This window comes from Pongo abelii, chromosome X, assembly GCF_028885655.2.
Source record: "Pongo abelii isolate AG06213 chromosome X, NHGRI_mPonAbe1-v2.0_pri, whole genome shotgun sequence".
In the NCBI taxonomy this organism is placed as follows: Eukaryota; Metazoa; Chordata; class Mammalia; order Primates; family Hominidae; genus Pongo; species Pongo abelii.
In genome coordinates, this window is record NC_072008.2 from 19,623,114 (window position 1) to 19,650,354 (window position 27,241).

The 27,241-nt window shown below is 44.9% G+C and overlaps 1 protein-coding gene and 1 long non-coding RNA gene across 8 annotated transcripts in view; both read right to left on the minus strand.

Moving 5' to 3' along the window:
• Positions 1–4,962: 4,962 nt before the first annotated feature.
• LOC134760915 (uncharacterized) lies at positions 4,963–6,430 on the minus strand. Its single transcript, XR_010139028.1, has 2 exons — positions 6,329–6,430; positions 4,963–5,175 (listed from the first exon to the last, which is right to left on the minus strand). It is a non-coding gene; the product is annotated as an uncharacterized LOC134760915 (long non-coding RNA).
• A 4,836-nt stretch (positions 6,431–11,266) lies between these two features.
• Positions 11,267–27,241, minus strand: part of SH3KBP1 (SH3 domain containing kinase binding protein 1) — a 356,010-nt gene continuing 340,035 nt past the window's right edge. For 4 of the 7 annotated variants that reach the window (XM_002831442.5, XM_054544392.2, XM_054544391.2 and 1 more), the window contains 5 exons: positions 25,942–26,051; positions 21,885–22,013; positions 17,889–18,157; positions 13,579–13,642; positions 11,267–12,322 (listed from right to left, as the gene is read on the minus strand). In XM_002831442.5, coding sequence (XP_002831488.2) covers positions 12,281–12,322; positions 13,579–13,642; positions 17,889–18,157; positions 21,885–22,013; positions 25,942–26,051 — 614 coding nt within the window. In that variant the 3' untranslated portion in view covers positions 11,267–12,280. The remainder of the gene's footprint in view (positions 12,323–13,578; positions 13,643–17,888; positions 18,158–21,884; positions 22,014–25,941; positions 26,052–27,241) is intronic. The other 3 variants (XM_054544393.2, XM_063721269.1, XM_054544394.2) reach the window with 1 other exon arrangement.

Below are 27,241 nucleotides of genomic sequence, written 5' to 3' on the forward strand. Positions count from 1 at the left end.
GTGATATGCTAATATTTTATTGAAGATATTTGCATCTAGGTTCATGAGAAATATTGATCTGTAGTTTTGTTTTCATTTTTTTTTGTATTGCCTTTGCCTTGTTTGTATATCGGGGTAATACTAGCCTCATAAAATAGCTTGGGAACTATTCTGTTGTCTTCTCTCTTCTGGAAGAGACTGGGTAAAATTGGTGTCACTTCTTCAAATGTTTGGTAGAATTCTCCAGTGAAGTCATTGAGACTTGGAGATTTCTTTTTCAGGGTGTGTTAATTACAAGTTCAATTTTTTCTAATGGTTATATAACTATTCAGATTGTCTATTCTATCTTGGTTAAGTTTTGATAATTTGTGGTTTTCAAGGAATTGGTCCATTTGTTCTAAGATGTTGATGTCATAAAGATGCCCAAGATGTCATAAAGTTGTTCTTATTTACTATACTTTTAATGGCTGCCTTCTCTCTTTTTATCTTTTTCAGTTTTGCTATCTATCCAAGTAAATGTAAATATTCAAGTCTACTGATGAGCCCATCAATGATAGTCTTCATTTCAGTTACTGTGTTTTTTATTTCTAGCCATTTGATTCTTATAGTTCCCATCTCTGCTGAAATTACCTATCCGATTTTGCATGATGTCTACTTAGGTTGTGAGAGACTTTAACATAGTAATCAGGCTGGTCATGGTGACTCACACCTGTAATCACAGCACTTTGGGAGGCTGAGGCAGGCGGATCACTTGAGCTCAGGAGTTCGAGACCAGCCTGGGCAACATGGCAAAACCCCATCTCTACAAAAAAATACAAAAAATTAGCTGGCTGTGGTGATGCATGCCTGTAGTCCCAGCTACTTGGGAGGCTGAGGCAGGAGGATCACTTGAGTCCAAGAGGTTGAGGCTGCAGTGAGCTGTGATCACACCACTGCACTCCAGGGTGGGCTACAGAGTGAGACTATATATAAAAAAAAAACAAAACTAAAACCATAGTAATCATAATTATTTAAAATTCCTGCCTGTAATCCCAGCACTTTGGGAGGCTGAGGCAGGCACATCACCTGAGGTCAGGAGTTCGAGACTAGCCTGGCCAATATGGTGAAACCCTGTCTCTACTAAAAATACAAACAAAAAATTAGCCAGGCATGATGGCATGCACCTTTAGTCCCAGCTACTCGGGAAGCTGAGGCAGGAGAATTGCTTGAACCTGGGAGGAGGCAGAGATTGCAGTGAGCCGAGATCACGTCATTGCACTCCAGCCTGGGTGACAGAGCAAGACTTCGTCTAAAAATAAATAAAATAAAATAAAATTCTCTCTCTGATACTTTAATAGCAATGCCATGTCTAAGTCTGAATCTGATCACTTGTCTCTTCAGAATGCTTTTTCTTTCCTTTTGGCATGCCTTGTAATTTTTTGTTGAAAGGTGGACATTGTATATAGGGCAGCAGATACTAACATAATAAACCTTTAGTGTGGGACTTTATGTTGATCTGGCCAGGAGTTGGGCTGTGTTGAGATTTGTTTTCCTATGAACATTACAAACTTCAGATTCCTCTAGTGATCTTTTTTTGTCCCCCACCCCTCTTGGCTTTGGGGCTTCCCTTTATGCTGCTCCCCAAAGTCTGTCTCTTGCAGTCTTCCCTGCTATTGTTATTCCTGAAGGCTTGTTAGCATGCTGTTGGGGGATGGATTCTCTAATATTCTAAACTTCAGTCTTTGGAGTGCACAGCGGGCTTGCGTCTCAGGTGTAACTTTCACAGTTGTTTCTGTTTCTCCTCCAGGGATAGAGCTCCCTCCCATTCCCTTCTCCCAGCTGCAGTGGGTATCTATGAGTGTTTTCAGTCTATAGACTTGAAGCCCTTTGCTCTGAAGATTGAATTGTTTTTAGTTGAGATGAAGAGCTAGAGTCGAGTGCAGTTCCCTCCCCTAGTTGCAATGGTAATTCACCAGGGCCCTCGGACCATGTCTTTCCCCATGCAGAATAGCCTTTTGTTCCTTAAGGGAGAAGGGTCTGAGTAGATTTCTCAGTGGTTCCTGAGCCAGCACCATGAGTTTTCTCTGGATTTCCCCTGATCTTCCTTGTGAGAACCAGGTGGGGTTCCTGGAGGAAAAGCCTGCAGAAGGATGAGAGTCTTTCTTAGGAGCTGCACACTCTCAAGCTAGCCCACAGTTGGCTTCCAGAAATTGGTCAAATTTTCTGGCCTGACCTTTCTACCTAGTTCTATGGCATCTGGTGGCTTCTGCCCTTGGTAACCAAATGCTCAGATCCTGTGTCTTGCAGGAAGTGCCTCTCCTCTTTTTTTTTTTTTTTTTTTTTTTTTTTTTTTTGACACAGGGTCTTGCTCTGTCACCCAGGCTGAACTGCAGTAGTGCGATCACGGCTCACTGCAGCCTCAAGGCTCAAGTGATCCTCCTGCATCAGTCTCCCAAGTAGCTGGGACCACAGGCAGGCAACACTACACCTGGCTATTTTTTGTCCTTTTTGTAGAGACGGGGCCTTGACATGTTGCCTAGGCTGGTCTTGAACTCATGGGCTCAAGCAATCCTCCCGCCTCGGCCTCCCAAACTGCTGGGATTACAAGTGTGAGCCACCACACCTGGCCCAGATTTTCAAATGGCCATTTGCTCTTTGAACTTAGTTCTCTATTAATTTCCAGTCTGTCCAGATTTTTTCTTGTTGTTAGCACAGGAAGGGATTTCTTGCAGCTCTTCCATATCTCTGAGCTGAAACTGGAAGTCCTATCTATTCAACCATATTTGATCTAAAAAATTGTTAGTTTCATATGTTTCAACCAAATAGACTATGGCATTATTTATGAGTAGTGCACCTTGTTTTGCTTCAGCCAAGGACAACTAGAGATTTCTGGAAAAGATTGCTGTCAGCTACTCTACACACAACTCACTGGGAATGAGTTGATCCCCCCATGATGGTGGTCTTCAAACTTATGCGTGCATCAGAATTACTGAGAGGACTTGTTAAAACACAGATTGTTGGGTTGCTTTCCAGAATTTCTGGTTCAGTAAGTCTGGGACAGGGTGCAAGAATTTTCATTTCTACCAAGTTCCCCAGTGGTGATACTAATGCTGTTCTTTTGGGGATCACATTCTAAGAACCACTGCTCTATGGCTCTTCCTAGAAGCCCAGTGCTTATCTACATATCCCACTTATTCATCACTTTGAGGACAGATGGTTTGCCCTGAGAGGGAGCAATTAGGTTCTCAGCTGACCTCAGAGAAGCATCAAGAGTCAGCAAAGAATTCCCTTTTTTTTTTGAGACAGAGTCTTGCCATCACCCAGGCTGGAGTGCAGTGGCATGATCTCAGCTTACTGCAACATCCGCCTCCCAAGTTCAGGTGATTCTCATGCCTCAGCCTCCTGAGTAGCTGGAATTACAGGTGTGTGCCACCACGCCGGGCTAATTTTTGTATTTTTTAGTAGAGACAGGCCTTGTTGGCCAGGCTGGTCTCAAACTCCTGACCTCAAGCAATCCACTCGCCTCAGCCTCTCAAAGAGCTGGGATTACAGGCATGTGCCACCATGCCCAGCTAATTTTTCTATTTTTAGGAAAGATGGGGTTTCACCACATTGGCCAGGCTGGTCTCAAACTCCTGGCCTCAAGTGATCCACCTGCCTCAGCCTCCCAAAGTGCTGTGATTACAGGCGTGAGCCACCATTTTCAGCCCAGAATTCATTTTTTTTTTCCTCCAGAATGAGTATAGGAAAAAATAAAACTTTACTTTCTAAAACAGAGGTAGCCACAGGTTTCTAAGTAGTGACTGGACGTCTTAGAGAAAATGGTGTTCAGATGACATGAACTTGGTTTTGAGAACCACGGTAATGCAAGAAGCACTCTCATTAGGGTCTGGGTGTTGGCTGAGACTCATATAGAAGTAAAGTGCTCTGAAGGCTTTCTTTGTATCTGTTTCTTTTGCTGTGGAGCTTCCCTACTGCCCCAGTTTTGTGCTAAAGTTTTAGTAAAGATCCAACTGGGCTGCTCAAATGTATAGAATACATTGCATTTGACATCAGTCACAATTACCAATTCATCTATTCAGTCAACTACATATCAAGTGATTACTATTAATATATATCTGTCAATGTTTTAGGTGCTGGGGATACAGCAGTGACAGAAAAGTCACTATCCTCAGAGTGGTTTCATTCTAAGGGAGGGGAGATTGAAAACAGAAACAAAGCAAGCAAGGGAAAATAAATGAAGGAGGTATTGATATGGGGACTCTGGGGGTGGGTCAAGGCTAAAGTTGCTCTTTTATTTAGAGGGGTAGGGAGGGCCTCTCTGATGAGGTGACATTGGAGCAGTGACCAATCCGGAAAAAAGAGATCCAGACCTGACCCCCATCAGGATTTAGGCAAATGCAACTTTAAGGAAACATGGGTGGTTAGTCACTTGTATATGCTAATGTTAATAATTAACTAAGTTTATAATTGGGCAAAAATGATTTTTGCTAAAAATATCAGGCAACTTATACTCATGTTCCACATTTTGGAATTATCTTAAGGATAGGTCAGAAATGTGGACATAGGCCAGGCGTGGTGGCCCACGCCTGTAATCCCAGCACTTTGGGAGGCCAAGGCGGGTGGATTGCTTGAGCTCAGGAGTTCAAGAGCAGCCTGGGCAACATGGTGAAATCCTGTCTCTACCAAAAATACACACACACACACACACAGACAAATGTAGCCGGGCGTGGTGGCGTGCATCTGTGGTCTCAGCTACTTAGGACGCTGAGGAGGGAGGATCCCTTGAGCTCAGGGGATGGAGGTTGCAGTGAGCCGAGATAGCACCACTGCATGCACTCCAGCCTGGGTGACAGAGTGAGACCCCATCTCAAAAAATAAATAAATAAATAAATAAAAGAAAAAAGAAAAAAGAAATGTGGACATAGACTGATGTGTAAAGAAGTCCATGACAACTTTATTTTAAAAAGAAAAAAATTAAGTTCGTGAGAAATGTGCTTCTCTCCGTGACCTTCCCTCCCTCAGGGCTCCAGTGGGCGTGTCTCCTCTGTCACGCCAAAGCTCTGGGGGCTTTTCTGTGTGGTTGTGTTTTGTATTGAGGAAGACTTGCCTGTTTACCTGCCTACTTCTGCCCATTTGACAACCGAGCTCCTTCAGGGCAGGGACTCTGTCGCATTCAGCGCCTCTCATGGCATCTGGCACATCACCATAAGCACCCTATATGTGTTAAATAAGAGATTGGTCAAATGCTTTCTGGAATATTTACAGATGGAATACTATGCAGCCATTACAAATTGTTTTCACAAAAAAAGACAAAAAATGATATTAAGTATAAAAAGCAGACTATAAAACTATAAATACAGAATGACCTTCTTATCAGAGACCAAAATTAAAGGCTGTTTCCGAGAATGTCTGTCTTCTCTTTATATTTTGTATTTTCTACTTTGGGCATAAATATTCACTTCATATTCAGAAAAAAAAGTTATCTAAAAATTCTCAAGGTGACTTTGTTCTACATTTGAGCCTACAGTGACCACTCTGGTGCTCTAAACATTTTTTTTTGTTTTTGGCGGTGGTGGGGACACGGTCTCACTCTCTCACCTACGCTGGAGTGCAGTGGTGCAAACACAGCTCACTGCAGTCTCAACCTCCTGGGCTTAAGTGATCCTCCTGTTCAGCCTCCTGAGTAGCTGGGACTTCAGGCACGCACCACCAAGCCTGGCAAATTTTTGTTTTTTGTTTTTTTTTTGTACAGATGGGGTCTCCGTATGTTGCCCAGACTGGTACTGAACTCCTGAGCTCAAGCAATCCACCTCCCTTGGCCTCCCAAAATTCTAGGATTACAGGCGTGAGCCACCGTGCCCGGCCTAAACTTTTTTTTTTTTTTTTTTTTTTTTGGGGAGAGAGTCTCACTCTGTTGCCCAGGCTGGAGTGCAGTGGCACCATCTCAGCTCACTGCAACCTCTGCCTCCCACGTTCAAGCAATTCTCCTGCCTCAGCTTCCCAAGTAGCTGGGATTATAGGCACCCACCACCACGCCTGGCTAATTTTTGTATTTTTAGTAGAGACAGGGTTTCACCATGTTGGTCAGGCTGGTCTCGAACTCCTGACCTCAGGTGGTCTGCCTGCCTCAGCCTCCCAAAGTGCTGGGATTACCGGCGTGAGCCACCGTGCCCAGCCTGGCCTAAACATTTTTAAGACATGGAAGAGTCATTGGTGGCACTTTCATCGACAGGCCCATCCTCAGCATGTGAAGTGTCCTCAATTACCCTGAAAGTTGTCACCCTCAGCTGTACCGTTTTGTCTTCCTCATCACCCCTCCCAGATTCTCAGCACCACACGCGTCCCTATCAAAGCAGATTAGTTCTACCTTCAGGCCTGAAGCTTCCTCTGAGAATTCCTCTTTCAATTCATGTCCTTCTCCTCCTTCCAGATTCACTTCCTCCAAGAAGACTGCCCTGATTGAGAACAAAGAACATTTTCTGAGAGCTGCCTTGGGACAACAGCAGGGAAATGAGCAGGCATTTCATACAGGCATCCGTTTACTCCCTATTCATCTATTTCCCTTCGGCATTCAAGGGCAGAGCTTCAGCCCCGGCCAAATTCTTGGTTTTCTCAGACTGAGTCTAAGAAATATTCATGAAGCTTGAAAAGAATCTGCTGTATGTCTCCTAAGACATCTCTGTTTTCTTTTTTTTTTTTTTGAGACAGGGTTTCACTCTAGTCACCCAGGCTGAGGTGCAGTGGCGCAATCTCGGCTCACTGCAACCTCCACCTCCCAGATTCAAGCAATTCTCGTGCTTCAGCCTCCCACATAGCTGGGATTATAGGCGTGCACCACCACATCCGGCTAATTTTTTGTACTTTAGTAGAGACAGGGTTTTACCATGTTGGCCAGGCTGGTCTCGAACTCCTGAGCTCAGGCAATCCGCCCACCTTGGCCTCCCAAAGTGCTGAGATTATAGGCATGAGTCACCTCTCCTGGCCAGACATCTCTGTTTTTCTTTGGGGGAAATAACCTTGGAAATGTTATTGATTTCTTCATGTTTTTTCATTTGGTTTCAGGATGGCTTTTACCAGCTGGGTTAGTTTAAAAATTGGTTTGTAAATCCCTTAAAACTTTTATTTTTATTTATTTTTTTGAGACAGAGTATCACTCTGTCACCAAGCTGGAGTGCAGTGGCGTGATCTTGGCTCACTGCAACCTCCCCCTCCCAAGTTTAAGTGATTCTCCTGCCTCAGCCTCCCGAGTAGCTGGGACTACAGGCGTGCGCCACCACGCCCAGCCAATTTTTTTTTTTTTTTTTTTTGTATTTTTAGTAGAGACAGAGTTTCACTATGTTGGTCAGGATGGTCTCAATCTCTTTGACCTCATGATCCGCCCACCTCAGCCTCCCAAAGTGCTGGGATTACAGCCACCATGCCCGGCCCCTTTTTTTTTTTTGAGATGGAGCTTCGCTCTTGTTGCTCAGGCTGGAGTGCAGTGGCGTGATCTTGGCTCACTGCAACCTCTGCCTCCTGGGTTCAAGCGATTCTCCTGTCTCAGCCTCCTGAGTAGCTATGATTACAGGCGCCCGCCACCACACCCAGCTAATTTTTGGTATTTTTAGTAGAGACTGGGTTTCACCATGTTGGCCAGGCTGGACTTGAACTCCTGACCTCAGGTGATCCGCCTGCCTCGGCCTCCCAAAGTGCTGGGATTACAGGCGTGAGCCACCGCGCCCGGCCTTTTTTTTTTTTTTTTTTTTTTTTTTTTAAATTAATAGAAGCTATTATGAAAATTTGCATTTCCAGGGCACCTTCCCATCAAAGAGCTCAAAGCTTGCAAACAAATCTTAGCTTTCTGGAGAACTGGTAATATCCTATGGGGTGGGTGGGAACAGGGAGCATTCAAGACTAAAATGACATTGTTACATACTTATCTGCATAATTTAATTAAACTTGTTGCCACTTAAAGAGAACAGCTCCATGAAGCTGTTTTGCCAGGAATTCAGTTTTTTTATTTTTGTTTTTGTTTTCTTTTTCCTCAGAAAATTCTAGCTACAACCTACTACATCACCTTGTTCTGTTGTTTGGTTGAAATAAGTTATCACCTACTGCTCCAACAAGAAAAAAGGAAGAGCCTATTTTATTGCCAATTCCAAATTCACAAACACAATGAACACCCCGTCATTTGTGGGAAGGGGCTGCCCCCACAGCCACTTCGATTTGGGATCAATTCAAAAGACATGAAATAGGCCGGGTGCGGTGGCTCACGCCTGTAATCCCAGCACTTTGGGAGGTCGAGGCAGGCAGATTACCTGAGGTCAGGAGTTCGAGACCAGCCTGGCCAACATAGTGAAACCCCATCTCTACTAAAAATACAAAAATTAGCTGGGCATGGTGGTGGGCGCCTGTAGTCCCAGCTACTCGGGAGACTGAGGTGGGAGAATCACTTGCACCCAGGAGGCGGAGATTGCAGTGAGCCAAGATTGCACCACTGTACTCCAGCCTGAGTGACAGAGTGAGACTCCACTTCAAAAAAAAAAAAAAAAAAGGGGCATAAAGTAAAACCACCATGCGGGAACCTGTACTGACGTCATGGATTCTTCTCAGTTGCACAGGCTGCCTCTGCTCCACATGTTGGGAACCAAGCCTTGGTGACCCTAGGAACAGGACTAGGAGTGACAGGAAAAGTTCATCCCCTTAAGAGACCTGGTCCCTGCCTGTCCTTACACCACTGATATTTATTTCTGGCTTGGCCATTGTGCTCCTTCACTCGTGCTAATTTTGGGCACAGCATCTTCTTCCCTGGGCTTAGGTCCTAAGTGCCAAGGCTTCCCTCTGTCGGATGCCACAATCAGTCACGCTGAATGCTGGTCACCACGCATGCGTGCTTTGTTACGGTTCTCGTTTGTACAAAACCAAAGAGGGAAGCTTTCACCAAGCCCCCTTGGTGCCAAAACATCTCGATGTTAATTTGTGCTAAAATAACTAGAGGACTAAAACCTAATCTCATACCACAAAAAGGAGACCAGGATGACCTCGCGTTACAATACAAAGGCCTTTGTGGGACCTGGGGATTATTTTTATACAGACCATGGCGACTTTGAGCAATAAATTATACATCCTGCAGTTTTCCCATCAAGGAGCGGGTTATGAAAGGAAAGAAAACCCTGCCACTAATAAGCAAAGACACGTGTGAGGATACAGGATGTCCTTATGGAAGAAAACAAATCATGTACTTGAGTGTGCCACCTAGAGGACTGTGTGTGAATAAAAGTGGCTTGGCCAGGTGCGGTGGCTCATGCCTGTAATCCCAGCACTTTGGGAGGCCAAGGTGGGCAGATCATCTGAGGTCAGGAGTTCGAGACCAGCCTGGCCAACATGGCAAAACCTCGTCTCTCCTAAAAATACAAAAATTAGCTAGGCGCGGTGGCGGGCACCTGTAATCCCAGCTACTGGGGAGGCTGAGGCAGAAGAATCACTTGAGTCCGGGAGGCAGAGGTTGCAGTGAGCAGAGATTGCATCATCACACTCCAGCCTGGGTGACAGAGTGAGACTGTCTCAAAAAAAAAAAAAAAAAAAAAAGTGGCTTTATACAGTTATTTGAATAATGATGACTTAAAAATTTTTACACTAAAGAAGAATTTATACCTAACTGGCATTTTCTGATTAGATATGAGTATAAAACTGAACAATTTAAAAAATAGAATTCACAGGCACAGATTTCACAGATTATTTCTGTTCACTTGGGAAAGATGGGGGAGAGGCACTATATTCCATGTCTTCTAAAGATATTTCTATAAGAGAAATCAAATTGTATAAAGTGGAGAAAAATGGTATTCCAAAAAAAAAAAAATCATTCCTCTTGGACCATGACAACTTTGAACAAAACTATTCTCACAAAATTTCATTTTAATCATCTTCTTTACAAAGCACAATACTTAAGACTTTTCTAAATACAACTTTATAAAATGAAGCAAAAAAATAATCTCCATAGATGCCTGATCGAGTCCATGCTGAATGCAAAATAATTTTTTTTTTTCAAAGGTGATACTTCCAAGCTTTTCAACGCTCTCGATGGGTCCATTTTGTAAAGAGTAAAGATGGTGGCAGTTTGGGTAGCGGCTCGTCCAGTTCCTTGACGCAGAATCCTCTTGCTGGGTAGCCCGAGGGGCAGCAATGAAGCTAGACATACCAACTTCTCCTTCCAGAATCACTTCTCCCTCTCCTTATACAAAGGAAGCCAATGGCCTCTATGAGGGGGAAGACATCAGCTCTCTACATTCCATGTTGCCAGTGCTCCATGAGGGTGTTCCAACCTCTCAATTTAATCAACAATCCTACTCTGTATACACATTATATAAAACTATATAATTAGGGATTTTCATAAGTAGATGAGAAATTTGAACATCAAAGAATCCAATCTGCATTCTTAGATCATTAGGTGGTGGGGAATCTCTGGAATCTTCAAGTTTAACGCAGAAATGCTTATAACTGTCAACGGGTACAGGGATGTTTTACACTGCTCTTGGGAACTTGGCACTCCTGACCCCAAGCACACTGAACCCAAGGCTGCTGAAAAGGCAATATATCCAGGGATGGGAATGGAGGGTATGAGGTTTCCTTCCTTATACACTCCCTTCCCTTAATTATGCCCCCACCCAGGAAGACCAAGGTGTTTGGGCTCTTTAAATACTTGGAGGGAAATAACAGCCTCAAGTAGCAAGGATGAGCACATAGGTAAGAGGAAGGCAGGGGGAGGGAGGGAGGAAGGAAGAGAAAGGAAGAGACATTTATTTGTAATACTATCAATGATCAATAATGTGATTTTTTTTTTGCATCACTTCTTCAGTATTATCAACTCTCATTCTTTGTGGCTGTGCAAATCTATTAATGTCTAGTAGTTTCACTATTAAACTCAGGAAATAGACAAAGCAGCTTTTCAGAAACACATCCAACATCTTCAGGGGCCGTTAAGGGACCACCCCCTCCACCCCTACCCCTGAACAGTCTCGCAATACAGTAGGCCCCTCATTTTCAGCTAAGGATGAGAAAACAGTTACATAGTCTAAGGCTGAACTGTTCATGTACTACAAAGATAAAGCGGACAGGCAAACATCAGTTTCCTTGGGAAAGAAAAAGCAACTCCATAAATGCAAGAAAGGTCCAATGGCTACACTTGAACATGACCGTCCTCCCATTCTCTTGGACCTGAGGAAGGGGTTACAAGTGAGCAAGGCAAATGACATTATGTGAATACAGTTTAAACGATAACACACACGGGTAACCCAGTGCAGGAAATAATACAACTTTCCCTCCCTTGTTTTCATTTGCATTTTACTTTTATTTATTTTTGCTTTAATAATGCATATTCTGTTCACGCAAAAGGTGCAAAGGACAGAAGGCAGGGGTTTAACTTGGCTGATGAAAAATCAAGCAGGATGACATTTCTAGTTTCATGAACAACCTAAAACTAGGAGAAATATAAAAGTCACAGCTGGTACCACAGAGCACGCCCAACTTCACAGCTGTCTCCTCTTAGGACCTTTGGCTAGGGTAAGAGAAGCTTTGAAGACAGTGGCCTCTAGTGGACTTGGATAAGTGGCAGATTTTTTTTTAATTTTTATTTTTTAATTTTTTTGAATCATGGTAGCTGCATCACAAAAGCTCCAATCAAGAGGGTGGTAAAAAGAAGGCACAGATCATCGCAAATACCAGATTTTCTCTTTCTCTTTTTGTAAATATACCATCATATATAAGCTAAAATTTCTCTTAGGGTGGTGGGGTTTGCTGGCAGGGGAAGGGACAGGTTGAACCTACAATTGCATATGTAATAGAATCCTAATGGGGGGACAAAGAGCGAGGCAGCTCTCAGCCTGAAGCAAAAGAAAAGGACACTCGCTTCTGACTACGTGTAGTACAAACACCAGGGAAGTCTGTGACAAAACACGATTAAAAAATCATAAAATTATAAAGCTTGTAAACGAATAATCTGAAATTACATTTTATTAATGGAAAATATCATCAAAATAGTACCACTATGGACTAAACTGCCTGAGTTTTCATTTCGCATTGAGATCTCAGAGTAGAAAAGCCTTTAGCACAATTTTGCTCTGTGTAAGTCACAACGAGTGCCAGCCCCAGGACTAAACCCTGGGGAAGATTCTCCTCTTGGATGGAATTTGTGTTGTGCTATCAAGACTTTTGTGCTAATCTTTCAAACAGGGACATTTTGAGGCAAACCTTTAATCTTTTGGCACAAGATTATTTTGGCTGGGGCAGAAAATTCGAGTCTCGGACTCAGGATGAATAATGTGACATTTCATTGATCAAGTATTCATTTTGATTGTAGAGCTTTCTTTATGTCGTTCACTTCCATCTAGAAAGAGAAAAATAAGAATGGAACAAAGTCATAATGAATCGGCTGGTTTTATAGAAGCTGAAAGATTATCAACCTGGTCGACTGAAAGAAAACAATCAATCTGACAATTTTAAAGGTGACATGACATCTGAATGGACAATCAATAGCAATGCCAGAAGTAACATCAACACAGAACAGGCACACAGACACGAGGCACTAGGAAATGGTGCACATTTTGATTCTCAGGCTGCCAGGCTGCAAAGTTTGTCAAAAGCAGCAATAATTCCAGTTTCTTAGCCAGAGGGTAGAGCAGGCGGTCCTAACAGGCTGGGCCATCTGGCAGTGTTGGAAGGCAGCTGTGGTTGGCTCAAGGGGGTGTCTGTCAGCACCCCCAAAATGATGGCAAGCAGCTACCTATCCTTTGTTAAGCAGCATGGGTCCCCATCACCACAAGGGCGCCAACTGGATGAAAGCTGAAAGTCTACCTTCGGTCAATCAGAACTCCCACGCATTCTCTGCCATTTGGTAACAGCAGTGTCGAATCAGAGGCTGCAGGGGACAGAGCTCTAACGCCCTGGCAGGAGAGAAATGGCCATCACTGAAAAATCAAGAGCAAATGCCCCCAAATGTGGACAGCTGTGGCCCCTGGAGCCATAGTTACCACATATAATGAGGCCTCTTGGAAATGGAGGTGGGAGAGGGGCTTTTCGCAGAGATGTTTAAGATAAATTCCAGGCTGGGTGCCGTGGCTCACACCTGTAATCCCAGCACTTTGGGAGGCTGAGGCAGGCGGATCACCCGAGGTCAGGAGATGGAGACCATCCTGGCTAACACGGTGAAACCCCGTCTCTACTAAAAATACAAAAAAAATTAGCCGGGTGTGGTGGCACGTGCCTGTAGTCCCAGCTAATCGGGAGTCTGAGGCAGGAGAATCGCTTGAACCTGGGAGGCGGAGGTTGCGGTGAGCCAAGATCGCACCAGTGCACTCCAGCCTGGGTCACAGCGCGAGACTCCGTCTCAAAAAGAAAAAAAAAAAAAGATAAATTCCAAATGAGAAACCCAATTTGGGGCACATTTCCTAATGTTTCCCTTCCCCAAGACTTCCTGGGGAAACGATATGTAGTAAGCCCATACGAGTCTAAGAATATGGTCACAGGAAATGTATCCAGATCTGCAGAGAGGTGACAATCATTTATTTTTGAAATAAAAGCCCTGACAATGTCCTGCCCCACTGAGCCTAGGACTCACGGGCAGCAGAACCCAAAGGGACTCACCTGCAACCGAAGCCGGATTTTCTTCTCTTCATCCAACTCAGACAATAACTGTTTAATCTCTCGTCTGAAAAGCAAATGGCAATGAAATTAACCAAAATCCCAGACTTCCCTCATCAGAGATCAGAAACCTCTTATTATCACTACAAAATCCATCTGATCCTTTTTTACAAAGAAACTGTAGACAAAACATCATTATTTTCTTTGCATTGTTACTGCTTAAAATTTGTTTCAGACAGAAAGGCTCACCATTATTCTGGGGCCCCTAAAATATGTAGCCAGCAACTGGTGGGTGTGGAAGTGACCTTTGAAATCCCTTAGTCCAAACTTCTCCCAAAAGGAGAAGATGGGGAAACTGAGGCCCAGCGTGGTGGCCTGACTTGCCCAATTACTAGACTTCACGTAACCTGTCAGAATATGACAGGTTCATATTCTGTCATCCTCCCCATAACCATTCCTTTATTACAAAATCACTGGGCTTTAAATGTACTTATTGTAATTTTTTTTTTTTTTTTGAGACAAGGTCTTGCTCTATTGTTCAGGCTGAAGCGCAGTGGCAGGATCACGGCTCACTGCAGCCTCAACCTCCCAAACTCAAGCGATCCTCCTGCCTCAGCCTCCTGAGTAGCTAGGACTACAAGCGCACACCACCATGCCAGGCCAATTTTTAAAATTATTTTTGTAGAGATGGGGGTCTCACTATGTTGCCCAGGCTGGTCTTGAACTCCTGGGCTCTAGCAATCCTCCTGCCTTGGCCTCCCAAAGTGCTAGGATTACAGACATGAACCACTAAGCCTAGCTCTTCTTTTTTTTTTTTTTTTTAAATATTAATCTTTATTTATTTTATTATTATTATACTTTAAGTTTTAGGGTACATGTGCACAACGTGCAGGTTTGTTACATATGTATACATGTGCCATGTCTCAAAAAATTAATAATTTTTATTAATTAATATAAATTAATAATATTTATTTATTTTTGTTATTATTATTTTTTTGAGATGGAGTCTCACTCTGTTGCCCAGGCTGGAGTTCAGTGGGGTGATCTCGGCTCACTGCAACCTCTGCCTCCTGGGTTCAAGCGATTCTCCTGCCTCAGACTCCCAAGTAGCTGTGATTACAGGCACACACCACCATGCCTGGCTAATTTTTGTATTTTTAGTAGAGACAGGGTTTCACCATGTTGGCCAGGCTGGTCCCGAACCCCTCACCTCAGGTGATCAGCCCACCTCAGCCTCCCAAAGTACTAGGATTACAGGCATGAGCCACCGCACCTGGCCTATTTCCTTTATTTTCAATAGGGTTTTTAATTGCTGAAAGGTTACTTGTATGTTTTCATGGACTTTCACAAAATCCTACACAGTAAGTCCCAAAAACTTGGGGGTAAAATAATTGGAGTAATGGTATGGCAATCATGTCTTAGAGAAACTGGCATGACTTAGGATCCACGGCCTAATGCCCTTTCCAACATTAAAAATAATGAAGTGCACAGCACTAACCATCCCACAAAGTTAGGGCTCTATACTTAGGACACTGCAACCATCCAAACACTGGGCAGAGAGCTGTCCTCCATTTTCAGGTATCCAACACTCCATTTTACATGCATATTTTTACAGACTGGATTGGAAAATCAAGAGACAAAGATGCCTGAGACACCACAGTAAAATAAGGTGGAAGTTATATTGCATTTTCTCACTTCGGATGAGCACCATGATGGTCCCTATTCTCTGGGGCAGTGTCCCAGCTCTGCTGTCAACATACTGGGTTTATATCACAACTGATATGAACCAGTTGTGATTCATTACTGTATTTATTTAAGCACACATCATGCACCCATATCTCAGTGGGTACTACTCAGGGATTAGGAAGGAAGAAGGTGAGACTCCAAGCAAATGCTCCAACCCCAGGAGACTGGCAGGCAAAGCCTCAAGCAGTCCAGCTGTGGGGAGTTAATTGGGGAAAGCAGGCCAAAGAAAGTCACTAAGTCTTGAACTAGTGAATTGAAAATGAGTGTAAGTCTATGAGGAGGAAGAAGCACAGGGGAATTGACAGAGAAAAGCCAGAGAAAAGCAGGGAGGTGAGAACCAGCTTACTTGGGGATAAGGAGAGCTGGCGTGGACTTGAGTTAAAGGCTAACAGGAAACTGACATGAAGAGCTAATACAAGAGACTAGTAGGGACCCACTGACCCTGGGCACGAAGGCCAGACTGACGTAGGCAGCAAAAGGCAGGCCTTGGAGGAGAGGCCACTGTGGGGTGTTGATTCAAGAGATGTTGACCGGGGAAAGACAATTCCCACCAACTATTTGCAGGCTTCACAGTGGGGGAGAAACATGGTGTGGCAGCCCCAAAGCACAGCCCATTTCAGATGTTGCAGGCACCTCTCAGAGGGTCCAAAGGGCTAAAGCCCTGAATTCAAGCCAGTCTGATGCCATGATGGTCCTGTTCAGAAGGCAAGAACCAATGCTCTGGGGTATCCTGGGGCCTCTGGGATGTCCTGTCTAGGAAAGGGACACAGGTCACCTGGACATGGATGGGGCCTTTGGGTACCCAAATGAGTAACCTCCAGAGCCAGATAGGAGCTGGGGACTTTAAGGGGTTAGAGGTAGCCTGGATGGCCCCAGGATTCCCTCTCAAGTACCATCTGTCAGTCCTGTATATTAATCTGATGGATCTCTTCCAGGCTGGGGTAAGTCCAAGAGGCTTCAATTCCCTCCCATCCTGAGTGGAACAGAACCCGCTTAGAGCCACATTGCTCAAAGCGAATTCCATGGAACCCTCATCCTAGGATGCTCTGGAAAAAAAAGGTTCTGTGATTAAGCAGGTGTGGGACACCTTGCATATGCTATCCTCTCCATCCTCCCAATGCAAAGTGAAGGCTCTTCAGAGCCCTTCAGAAAAGAAATTAAGTTTGCTTAACCCAGTTATCCCCCCAAAATGACCACAAAACACATTAGGGCCCTCAAGCCACATAGAGGGAGGCAGGTGACAGGGCTTCTGCTGACCCCAGACTGGCAGAGGGCTTCATCGGTGTAAGTCTCTGGCTGCATCTCCTGTCACCACCCCAGGCACCTCCAATCCAAGGAGGCCAGTCACCTGGGGACGCGTCGACCTCACCAGGCTGCCCCGTGTGGCCAGGAATCGACATGATGTTTTTGCTGCTGGAGTAGTGTGCTCTTGGCAATCCTAAATCATCGTTCAAAATCCTACCCAGGAAATAACTCTTTGAGATGCCTCCCCTGATTCTCTCAAGAAACAGCCAACTGATCCCTAAACTCCTCGAGCCTCAGTTTACTCAGAGCAGTGCCTCCCTACCTTTTTTTTAGACGGAGTCTCGCTCTGTCACCCATGCTGTAGGGCAGTGGCGCAATCTTGGCTCACTGCAACCTCCTCCTCCTGGGTTCAAGCAATTCTCCTGCCTCAGCCTCCCAAGTGGCTGGGATTACAGGTGCACGCCACCACGCCCAACTAATTTTTTTGTATTTTTAGTAGAGACAGGGTTTCGCCATGTTGGCCAGGCTAGTCTCAAACTCCTGACCTCAGGTGATTCACCTGCCTCGGCCTCCCAAAGTGCTGAGATTACAGGCATGAGCCACCATGCCCATTCTCTACTTCTAATCCTCCTATGGGCTTTGTCATTGCAAACCACATCCTGGATGATAATGATGTATGATACTTATTTTTGTGTCCAGGTCTTTCTCCTCATCAAAGTGCTCCTTGAGGACTAGAGATGTGGCGAGAGTGTGTGTGCAGCCACGCATGGAGAAAGACCCCCACCGTCCCGCCCCGCCCACTGCAGTCTCATGGTGAGAACATCTTACTGAGTGTAAAATCTTGGGCTTCAAGATTCCCTAGATCTTCTTCATACATTACTGGTACCTCAATGCGGGCCAACTGCTTCATCTGGCAGCTAAGTGAAGAAATTGCCATTTTTCTGTTGCAAGAGGAAAAGCTAGCTGTTGAGCTTATATAAGAAGTGGTTCATGTACATACTGTATTTTATGGGGGATTTAAATGCTTTTCTTCTTAGCAGCCTGCTGAGAGCATCAGTCCCTGCAATGGACTCATCCCTCTATGCCCCATGGCCAGCCTGTGCCCTTCCTGCACACAGTAAGTCCAGCAAAAACATGCAGCATAATTTAGGTATAAATTAAGACTCTCGGGGTCTACACGCACTCCCACCATTGCTGCCACCATCACCAGGGAGACCAGGCCCACCCTCCAAGGCAGGCTGGGATCCATGCTTTCAGAACTAGGTGCTGGCCTGGCGGAGAGCAACCTGGGTGACGGCCCCCAAGAGTCCCCAGGCACTCACTTCTGCTGGTCCTTCATAGTCTCGATGATGCTCCTCAGCTCGCGGACCTGTGTCCTTAGCTCCTCCACGGCCGCCTGGCTGCTGGCCGCAGGCTCCATCTTTGGTTTTCCTTCCATGCCGAACAGAGACGGGGAGTTGGCTCTGTGTCCAGCTGTTCCCAAAGAGGATGACAGGGGGGAGGGCGCCGCTGAGGACAGAGGGGCTGGCCCACCACCACCTGCTGCCATGGTCCCCGGCTTGGGCGGCAGGGTTGCTTTGTTGTCAGACACCTGTGACGAGGGAAGGCAGGGAGGGTTCAGGGCCGGGGATTTGTGTGCTGCGTCTTTGTCCTGGTTAGTCAAACTCTCCGTTAACACCACTGTCCCCGCCTCTCTCCACACACTCCATTCACTTGTTCCTTCATCCACAAGCCACCAAGGGCCTGCTTGGTACAGGCATTTCCCCCTTACTCACATGCCACCTTCTATGTATTTTAAATGTGACCTTCTTTCTGGACAGAGAGTTTCCGACTGGTTCAATATACACATTGAGATGCCCAACTACTTGCCAGGCACCACAAACTCTGAAGTGAACAAGACATTAAGGCATTCTCCTGGTCTCCAGGGAGCTCAGAACCCAGTGGGGCGCAGACAGACAGACAGACCAACGCACTGAGATGGGGGGATGACTGCACAGAGGGAGGTGAGCATACAGAGCCCCAGAAACACAGAAAAGGGGCCAGCCATCCAGACGGGCAGGCATCGCAAGCAGGTGCTGACAGTCCCATCTTGGAGGCGGACCAAGAAGTAGCCAGAGGAAAGGAGGGGCGCTTAGAGAAAGAAGCTGCAGCAGGAGGGAACACGCCAGGCAAAGGTCTAGAGACCGCAGAGCAAAATGCATTGGTGGGAAGTACTGCTAGACCATCAGAGGGGGCAAGAGAGGGCCTTGGGGGCAGAGCTAAGGCTGGGAAGTACAAGCGGCTAGGCGAAAGGGTGAGAGGAGGGCACACCGTGCTGAGGACCATGCTGGCTGCAGAAAGGCCTAAGGGTTGGCAGATCTGGAGCTGGAGAGAACTGCTGGGAGAGTCTTACACAACGTAAGCTAGAAGCGGTCAGGGTTTGACCCAGGCAGTGGCTAGGAGGATAGACACAAGACAACTTTGAGTGATGTGGCGAAGGCAATCGCAGCTGACATAGAGCACCAGGCATTGTTCCCAGTGCTGGGGGCAGGAATGGGCCAGGAGGATGGAGACCCTGCCCTCATAGAACAGACGCCTTGTGAGCAGGGAGATGTGGTTCTGGACAGGATGCAGAGGGTGGAGGAGGAAGGACAGATCAGGAACCACGGGTGTGGTGCACACACCAGGCATCGAGATTGTACCTTTCATGGGAGAAACAGCAGATTGAAGAGTCAGATAATGAGTTCCGTTTTTGACACATTGGATTTTAGGAGCCCTTAGTGACTGGGAAAGAGGGGCAGAAGAGGGGATGAAGCAGAAGGCAGGCCTGGAGGAGAGTCCAGAAGGAACGAAGTGCTTGCATGCACGAGTGAAGGGTGCTGAGAGGAAAACTGGGTGGAGTCCACTTGGTGGAGCCAGGGAGACAGAAAGCTGCTCCTGGCAGATGAGCACCTGGATGGGAGGTGAAGGTGTGGCCTGTAAGTTTAGGACTCTCTTTCCAGAAACTTGGTTGAGGCAGGAAGACGGGAGAGAGAGAGCATGCTCATGTGGAAGCCTCAGGGGGAGGTGGGATCAGGGAAGGGTTCTGTTCACTTTCCAGGACTGGGGAGACCCTAAGCTGCACGATACGCTGAGAGAAAGAGCCAGCGAAGGGCCAGGCTGAAGATGGAGGAGACTGGCCGGGGAGGCCTGATGGAGAAGTGTCCTGAGGAGGCTAGGAGGGCCGAGGAAGAAGGACAGTCATGGGCGAGAGAGAAGAGGGGTGCCCAGTAGGCCCCTGGGGGAGAAGGCACCAACAGGGGAGCTGGGAGGCAGGTGGCGAGGAGGGAAAAGAGTGGGACAGGATGTTGGGAGGCGGGGGCCATGAGCAGCAGGGCAGAAGTAGAGGCTGGTGGTGAAGCTTGGCAACGCGGCCGCGAGACTCCCTCCAGCAGCAGGTACCCAGCAGGCCACCCCAGCGCAGGAGCCAAAAGGGGCTTGGCTGGCATGGCGAGGAGGCAGAGTCTGGATTCAGGCTGTGCTAGAGGGAGAGACTGGGCAGAGAAAGCCAAAAGCAGATGGGCCATCATTCCCAGCCTCTCTGCTCGCCTTTTTTCTGCCAAGTTACCATTGAGGAAAAGCGCTCTCTGCTGCCAGGAATAGCACTCCGCCAGCCCGTGCTTTATCATTAGTAGGAGTTAGAGTAAGAGGGAAGAGGAACTGACATTTCTGGAGCAATGATCACATGCCGGACACCGGCTAGACAATTTGAACAACGATTGGTTGGCACAAGCATTTTACCAAGCAGAAAACTGAGGCTTAGAGAGGTGGCTGAGTAGTTCCCCAAGACTCATAGGTAATAACTGGCAGAACAGGGGATCAATTCCCCATCAATTGGATCCCTCCAGTCCAGCACTGCGACCGTGGCTGCCTGAGTCTGAAGATTTGCACTCTCCTGTCCTCTCCTTTGCTTGTCACCTATTCCTGGGCTTATGCCTTTTCCTGATTCCCACCCTGCATCCTTGCGGACCTCCCATACTCCTGTGACCCACCAATGCCTTTGCACTGACTGACTTCCAGACACTTCTTGAATCAATGCTTCTCTTGGCATTTCCTATATGACACGCTCTCCCTGCCCATTTCGCCTACTGAGCAATTTTAAAGCCCTCACAGAGTTTAGGCCACCACCCTCCCTGATCAAATTAGTTCAAGTGGAATTTCTAGAAGCACTGAAGAGCACAACGTGACAACTCCGGTGAAGTGAAGTAGGCTAATGGGATAGAACTGTGTAAATCAGAACCACGAAAACCCACTGTCCACCAGTAGATGTCACTGTAGAGACACCCCAGGGATGTCAAATGAAACTATACCTATGGTCACCAGAAAAAACGGGTCTAAATCCAATTTCTGCAGATGGAATCCTTTTATAAAGAAAGAATGCTTTGGTTTTGTGAATAATTACAACTGATCTGTTGTATAGGATCACGTTTTGCTTACTGTATCAGATTTTTAAGAAAATCCATACATGTAAATTCTTAAATCTATGGAGAAGGAAAATTCCACGGTAACCTTTGATTTCTTCGTGCTATTCCTGCTTCAAGTGACTATAGTTTTCTGCTTTTAGACAGAAAGAAGTTGCTAATATTCAGAGAAAATAATTCCAATCGACTTGGTTTTCTTAGTGGTAGAAAATGGAATTTTAAAATCTTGGTTCGTATTCATAGGAAGAGAATTTGTACAAGATGCTCCTCAAAAGTTACATGCAGTAGCTAAAAGTTAAATGTCTTCCTTGTTTCTCATAAACTAATAACTTAAAGTATCTATACTATTCTCTGGGCATGGAATAAAATTAAAGTGTTTTTAGACTATAAATGTATCATAGAATGTGACTCCAAATCAATTTTCTTTAAGAGACCACATTAGTTATTTATATTTATGATCTTCCAACTATAATTTGTGACCAGCTTTGAACATAAAAGACAAGATCTGTGGGCAGAGGGCACAGCATTTAATATATTTAATGTCTTCTCTCTAGATGTCTCAAGGCTTTTTAAATTGTTCTGGTTGTGGTGATGGTGGTACTGTGTGAAGGCATTTGTGAATGTGTGTGTGATGGTATGAAGAGGAGATCAAACCACAAGAGAACAACATGGGAAATAAACAACTGAACTTGTATCTCAGGGATTCTGCCTAGTTTCGGAGACTGCAACATGCCTTGGGGATTCTGATGAGTAACAGAATCGCTGTCACTGAAGAATGACAAACACCTGCACTGTCTGTGTATCTTTGTTTGGTTTATAACCCATCATTAGCACATGCATGAAATGACAGGGACACCCTCGCCATGGCTGGTGACTCACTTGGGATATGGTAACAGTCTTGGAAGTTTTCTTTGACGCATCCACTCCTCTGTGCGCAAGTGAAATGTGTTCCTCCTTATCCTCTTCGGGACTTGGGGAGTCGAAGATATCAGGGCTTGAAAGGGATGACTGATAAAGCCAAAAGAAAATGCTTTTGTCAGAATTACACCTTAGCTGACACCACTTTCGTTAATATAATGCTGTATGCTTTCCAAAGCACTCGAAACTGCTATTTTATCTTCTCACGATAACCCTGTGAGGCAAAAAAGTGTGCTGTTATCCACGCGCTCAAGTCACATAGCTGATTAGTGGCAGAACTGCGACTAAGAAGCAAGGTTTCCTAAACCAGGGATCTTGCCACTGATGTCCATCAATCACTTCATCCTTGCAAGCATCCATCATCCATCCTTTCCTGCTCCTTCCTCTAAACATTTGCTACCATGTGCCAAGCAGTGAGCTTGTACTGCAGACTTAGTGACATGCCACACAGGATGCCTGCCCTCACAGGGCTGACAGTCTACCAGGGAAGAACACACAGGTCAACAAGAGGCTGCTCTAATCTGCCTCTCCTCCATTCCTTCCTCTTCCTTTTCCTTCACCTTTTCCATGATCACTAGATCTGCTGCATACGGAAGTGCCCTAAAGGATGTGTCTGAGAGAAAACCATTTCCAGGGATAAGGGCTCACCAGGCTTGTGGTCCAGTGACCAGTGTTTCCTCAGCTTGAGAGCACAGCCCTGCTCGCTAGTGCAACAAGCTCATATCTCCTTTGGTACCTGCTGCTAAATCTCTGCCCTCATTATTGCTGACAGTCAACATTCATTTTGGAGTCTGTATTGCTATAGTATATTTGCAGAATGGCAGCATCTTTTGGTAAAATATAGGATGACACCCCTATTCTTTCTGTCTCACTGTGAAGATCACTATAAAGATAAAAAAGCCAGATGAGGCCAGGCGCAGTGGCTCACGACTGTAATCCCAACATGGGGATTATGAGGCGGGAGGATCTCTTGAGCCCAGGAATTTGGGACCAGCCTGGGCAACATGGCGAAACTCCATCTCTACGAAAAATAAAAAAATTAGCCAGGCATGGTGGTGTGCACCTGGAGTCCCAGCTACTCAGGAGGCTGAGGTGGAAGGATCACTTGAGCCCCAGAGGTCAAGGGTGCAGTGAGCCATTGACATTGCACCACTGCACTCCAGCCTGGACAAAAGAGTGGGACCCTGTCTGAAAAACAAAAAAAAATTCTGGACCAATTCACTGGAATTCACTTGGTCATAGATGATCACTGGGCTAGAATTTCCCTATTTTAGAACAAAGCAAATTAAAATAAGAGTTCCTATAGCAAGGAATCCTTTATAATGAAGAATCTTCCAGAGATCTCTTTGAGCAAGCTCATCTTCAGCTTCATCTCGATGCTTTCTATCCTGGTGGTAGAAAAACAGTCCCATTTAAAGTCATCACGTGGTGTCATTACAGAAAAATTACACCCAAAAATATCGTATGTTTTCTTCTGTTTACTTAAGGCAGAAACCTAACGCATTTTAGGGAATTTTTAAGCAAATTTTTAAATTTAACAGGTTTTATTTGTTAATCTTCATTTAATCTGAAAATCCAATTACCTAGAATAACGTTTCCCTCACCACCAAGTCTTCTTATTAATCTAGGCTTAACTGCTTAGCCACCATACCATGCCTGAATCCTTTCATTTTGAGATTTTATTCAAAAAGCCAGTTCCCTCCATTACAACCTAGGGTTCATGAGCTGCTAATCAAAGCTTGCTCTTTGAGTCCTATAAACATAAAGAACTTCAGCTAGGGTCAGAGGCCCCAGGCTGGGGAATCATGACTGGTGCATTTCCTCCATCATTTCCCCCAGTGGCCTTTGAGGAATACACCCATATCCACTAAGCCTCCACTTGCCTATGAAAAATCCACACGTGCTAACTGAAGAAGAGTAAATAGGAATTCAATGTACACATCCAAGTAGGGATGAATGGGAATGAAGAGAATATAATATTTATACTTTAAAGCACAAATATATCCTTTTGTTTTAAGTCTGCAAATGAAATCACTTCATATAAAATGCCAAACTTCGAGTCACTGTGCTGCAAGCTTCCTTCAGGCAGTGACCATGTGCTTTTCATTCCAGTTGTATCTTTGGTACCTGGCACAGTGCCGAGCCCATAGGGGATAGATGTCTATAAAAAGTTGTTGAATGAATGAACAACTGTGTAGTCTGAAGGCAGTGAAGATGATATGTCCTTACCACATCCCCCAAATACATACGAACTCTCAGGCATGGGATGTATGGACCAAAGATGGGACAAGAGATGGTAATTTAAAACTTTCTGTAATTCTGGAAGTCACAAGGCTCTCTAGACCTTGAAAAGTTGGGAAGAATTTGGAAGGAAGACAAAAATGATAAAGGATTTATAGAGAAGATGGAGGAGGTAGGATTGAAAAACAAAATATAGAGATACTAAGAACCAACTAAACAGGTCATGGGTATAAGAGGGGTGTTGGGGTGGGGTGTGAAGAGGTGAGAGGGAGAGGGGAAAGAAGGTGGTGTTGACAGAGAAGTCTGTATAACAATAAAAAAAAGTCAGCTACTTTTAAAAGTGTTTCACCCAAAAAGGTGTCAATGCAGTTAGGTTTTTCGTACTAAGAGGAAAAATAGGATGACTCAAACCATACTTCCAGACTCTAGATATGAGAGAAGAGGTTCCAAGGAAGTGACATTCTTTTTCTTCTAAATGATGACACCTTAGGTGGGATCAGTGATGACATGAAAATAGGAAGTGTCCTGGGAAATCTGCGAAAGGTTAATTCCTTGGTTTATCTGGGTAGAGGTTATAAGGACTTAGACTCACTGGAACAAGGCAATGTGCTATATGGAAATAAATAGAGAGAGAGAGAGAGAGAGAGAGATCGAACTTATACACAAACACAACTTGTGGAAGGTGAGCTTGGAGGGGACAGAACAACCTGTGGCAAAAGCAAAGCATACATTTCCCTTTGACCCACTTCCAGAAAATTTTTACCCAAGTCAATAATTTTAGAGCAGCATCAAGATTTTTCTGCAGTGGCATTCATTTGAGTGTTGTTTATAATGAGGAACTGGAAACAACGTAAATGCCCAATAACGATACATTGGCTAAACGCTCACATACTCATAGGTTAGAAAAATGGGCAGCCATGAAATGTGATGTCAGGGAAGAATGTGTCATGACTGGGGAGAAAGGCACACAACAGAAGAGGAGAAAAGCAAGTTTCACAACGATGCGTACTATGTAATCCTATTTGTGAAGAAGTAATTTTATATATACAAATAATTTTTTTAAAAAAAGCTAAGGCTGTATAGCAAAAAGTTAACGGTTCTTTGCACTGGGGAGCAGGATTACAGATAACTTTCTTCTGTATACATTTTGTAGTTCAAATTTGGTACAATAAACGTGTAATAGGTTTGCAATAAAAGGTCATTCAAAACGACCCAAACAAAAATCTTCTATGGGTTATCCTGAGTGTTCCAATCAGTCTCTCCTTCATCACCAGGTGCCTCATATGTTTGAAAACAATCTGCTGAAGGTCTGCGTGGTATTCTGTGGAGGGGTACAGGAAACGGGGATTTGAGAGAGAAAGGTTCGGCTGCTGCCTGGCACTATATAGGAGCAGATCTTTATTTAGTAAAGTTTTGTTTTGTTTACACACCAAACCAGCCTCATTCTCCTCTCCCCACCCATAAAACGTGATTTTTTTTCTTACCCATTTCATTTCAGATTCAAATAAGAATCAGTCTGGAAGGAAAGAAAAGGAAAGTGGGAATAGGGAGCACCTACCTTGCTGGCAGAAACACAAAGAACAAATAGAAAGAAATGCTGCTCAACTCAAGAAGACTCTGAAATCACTTTTGGTTGGCAGTGTATCTCATGGCCTCCCTCTCCCAGGGTGTCCTCAAATCAGCTGCTTGCAGAAGAGTCCTTAGCTAGAGTTTCTAATCTGTCCTGCTTTTCAGCTGTAGAGAAGTAAGGGGACATACGGTATGAGGAGACACTTACAGATGTGAGGGACTGGGACGGAGGCCGCCTCCCTGTAGCTTTTGGTCTGCTTGTGGTTGGATGGCTGAGTTTCTCAGTAGATGATACCACGGAGTCAAAACCTTCTAAGTCTAAAACAAAAGTAAAACAGTTTTAAGAGCCAAAATAGGAGCAAAGGCTCTTATGATATGTCATAAGCACCTCTTTTCCTCAATAATAATCCTTTCTGTCTGGATTACACTTCATCTTTTACAAAGGCTGTTTACGTCCTTTGGTCATTCAATAAACAGGATTCAAACTGAATGGAATAATCATGTCCTTCTTACAAGCTATTGCATGGAAGACGGAGAAACAGGATTTTTCTTTTTCCCTTCTACAGCTATATCCATAAATCTTTAAAAAGCTACAGAAAGAGGATTAGAGGAAGAATCCTCTTTTTCCCACAAATCCAAGTCCATTTTAGCAGACAGAACACTCTGGCAGTCTCGACACAAAAGGCAGTTATTACAAGGTACAACAGCCACAAGCGAGTGGATGCCGGTCATTGATTCCAAGAGACAAGAAGAGATGGCAGTCCTGCTCCTCTGAACTTGTGACTGGTCTAGAGGCAGCTATGTAGTCCAATTTGAGTTACTGAGCAATATAGGGCAGTATACCGAGAGCCTGTGGGAAACAGATTTTTCCCTCTGTCCAGAGAGAGGCAAGTGAGAAGGCCTTTTGTGTTGCTGTTCCTCTTCTTTCCTGCTTGGGATGCTACTGTGTAAGGACAGGATGTCTGGAGCTGTGGCAGCCATCTGGTGACCATGTGACCATCTAGTCACAGGATGGCAAGGCAGAAAAATGGAAAATGTTAACTGACAACCCCGATGGGTTGCAACCCTGGGATGATCTAGTGCCCAGACTTCTTGCCATGTGAAATTAACAAACCCCCGTTATTTCAGCCAGTTTTAATCAGATATTCTTTATTTGCAGCTAAAAACATCCTAACTGCCATAACTGCAGCTATACTGGTCCAGGACAGAGAAGTTAAAAAAAAAATGTTGTGCATTTCCCCTCACTTTATTTTGGGGAGAATTCCTTTGCTGATGGTTATAATAAGTGGTCTGGCTGTGTGACAGCTTTATTCTATTAATGAACAGGCAGGTGTTATCTGCAAACTATTTTCTTTAGTAGAATATGCAAAATCAAGCACAAGTCACTGGTCAGGAGAAGCCATTAAATTACACCTGGGATTATATTAAGTGACATTATCCTAGCACCTGATGATAACTCCTCTTATCAGGGCAAGGCAGGTATAACAAAAGGTTAACCATCTGCAGAG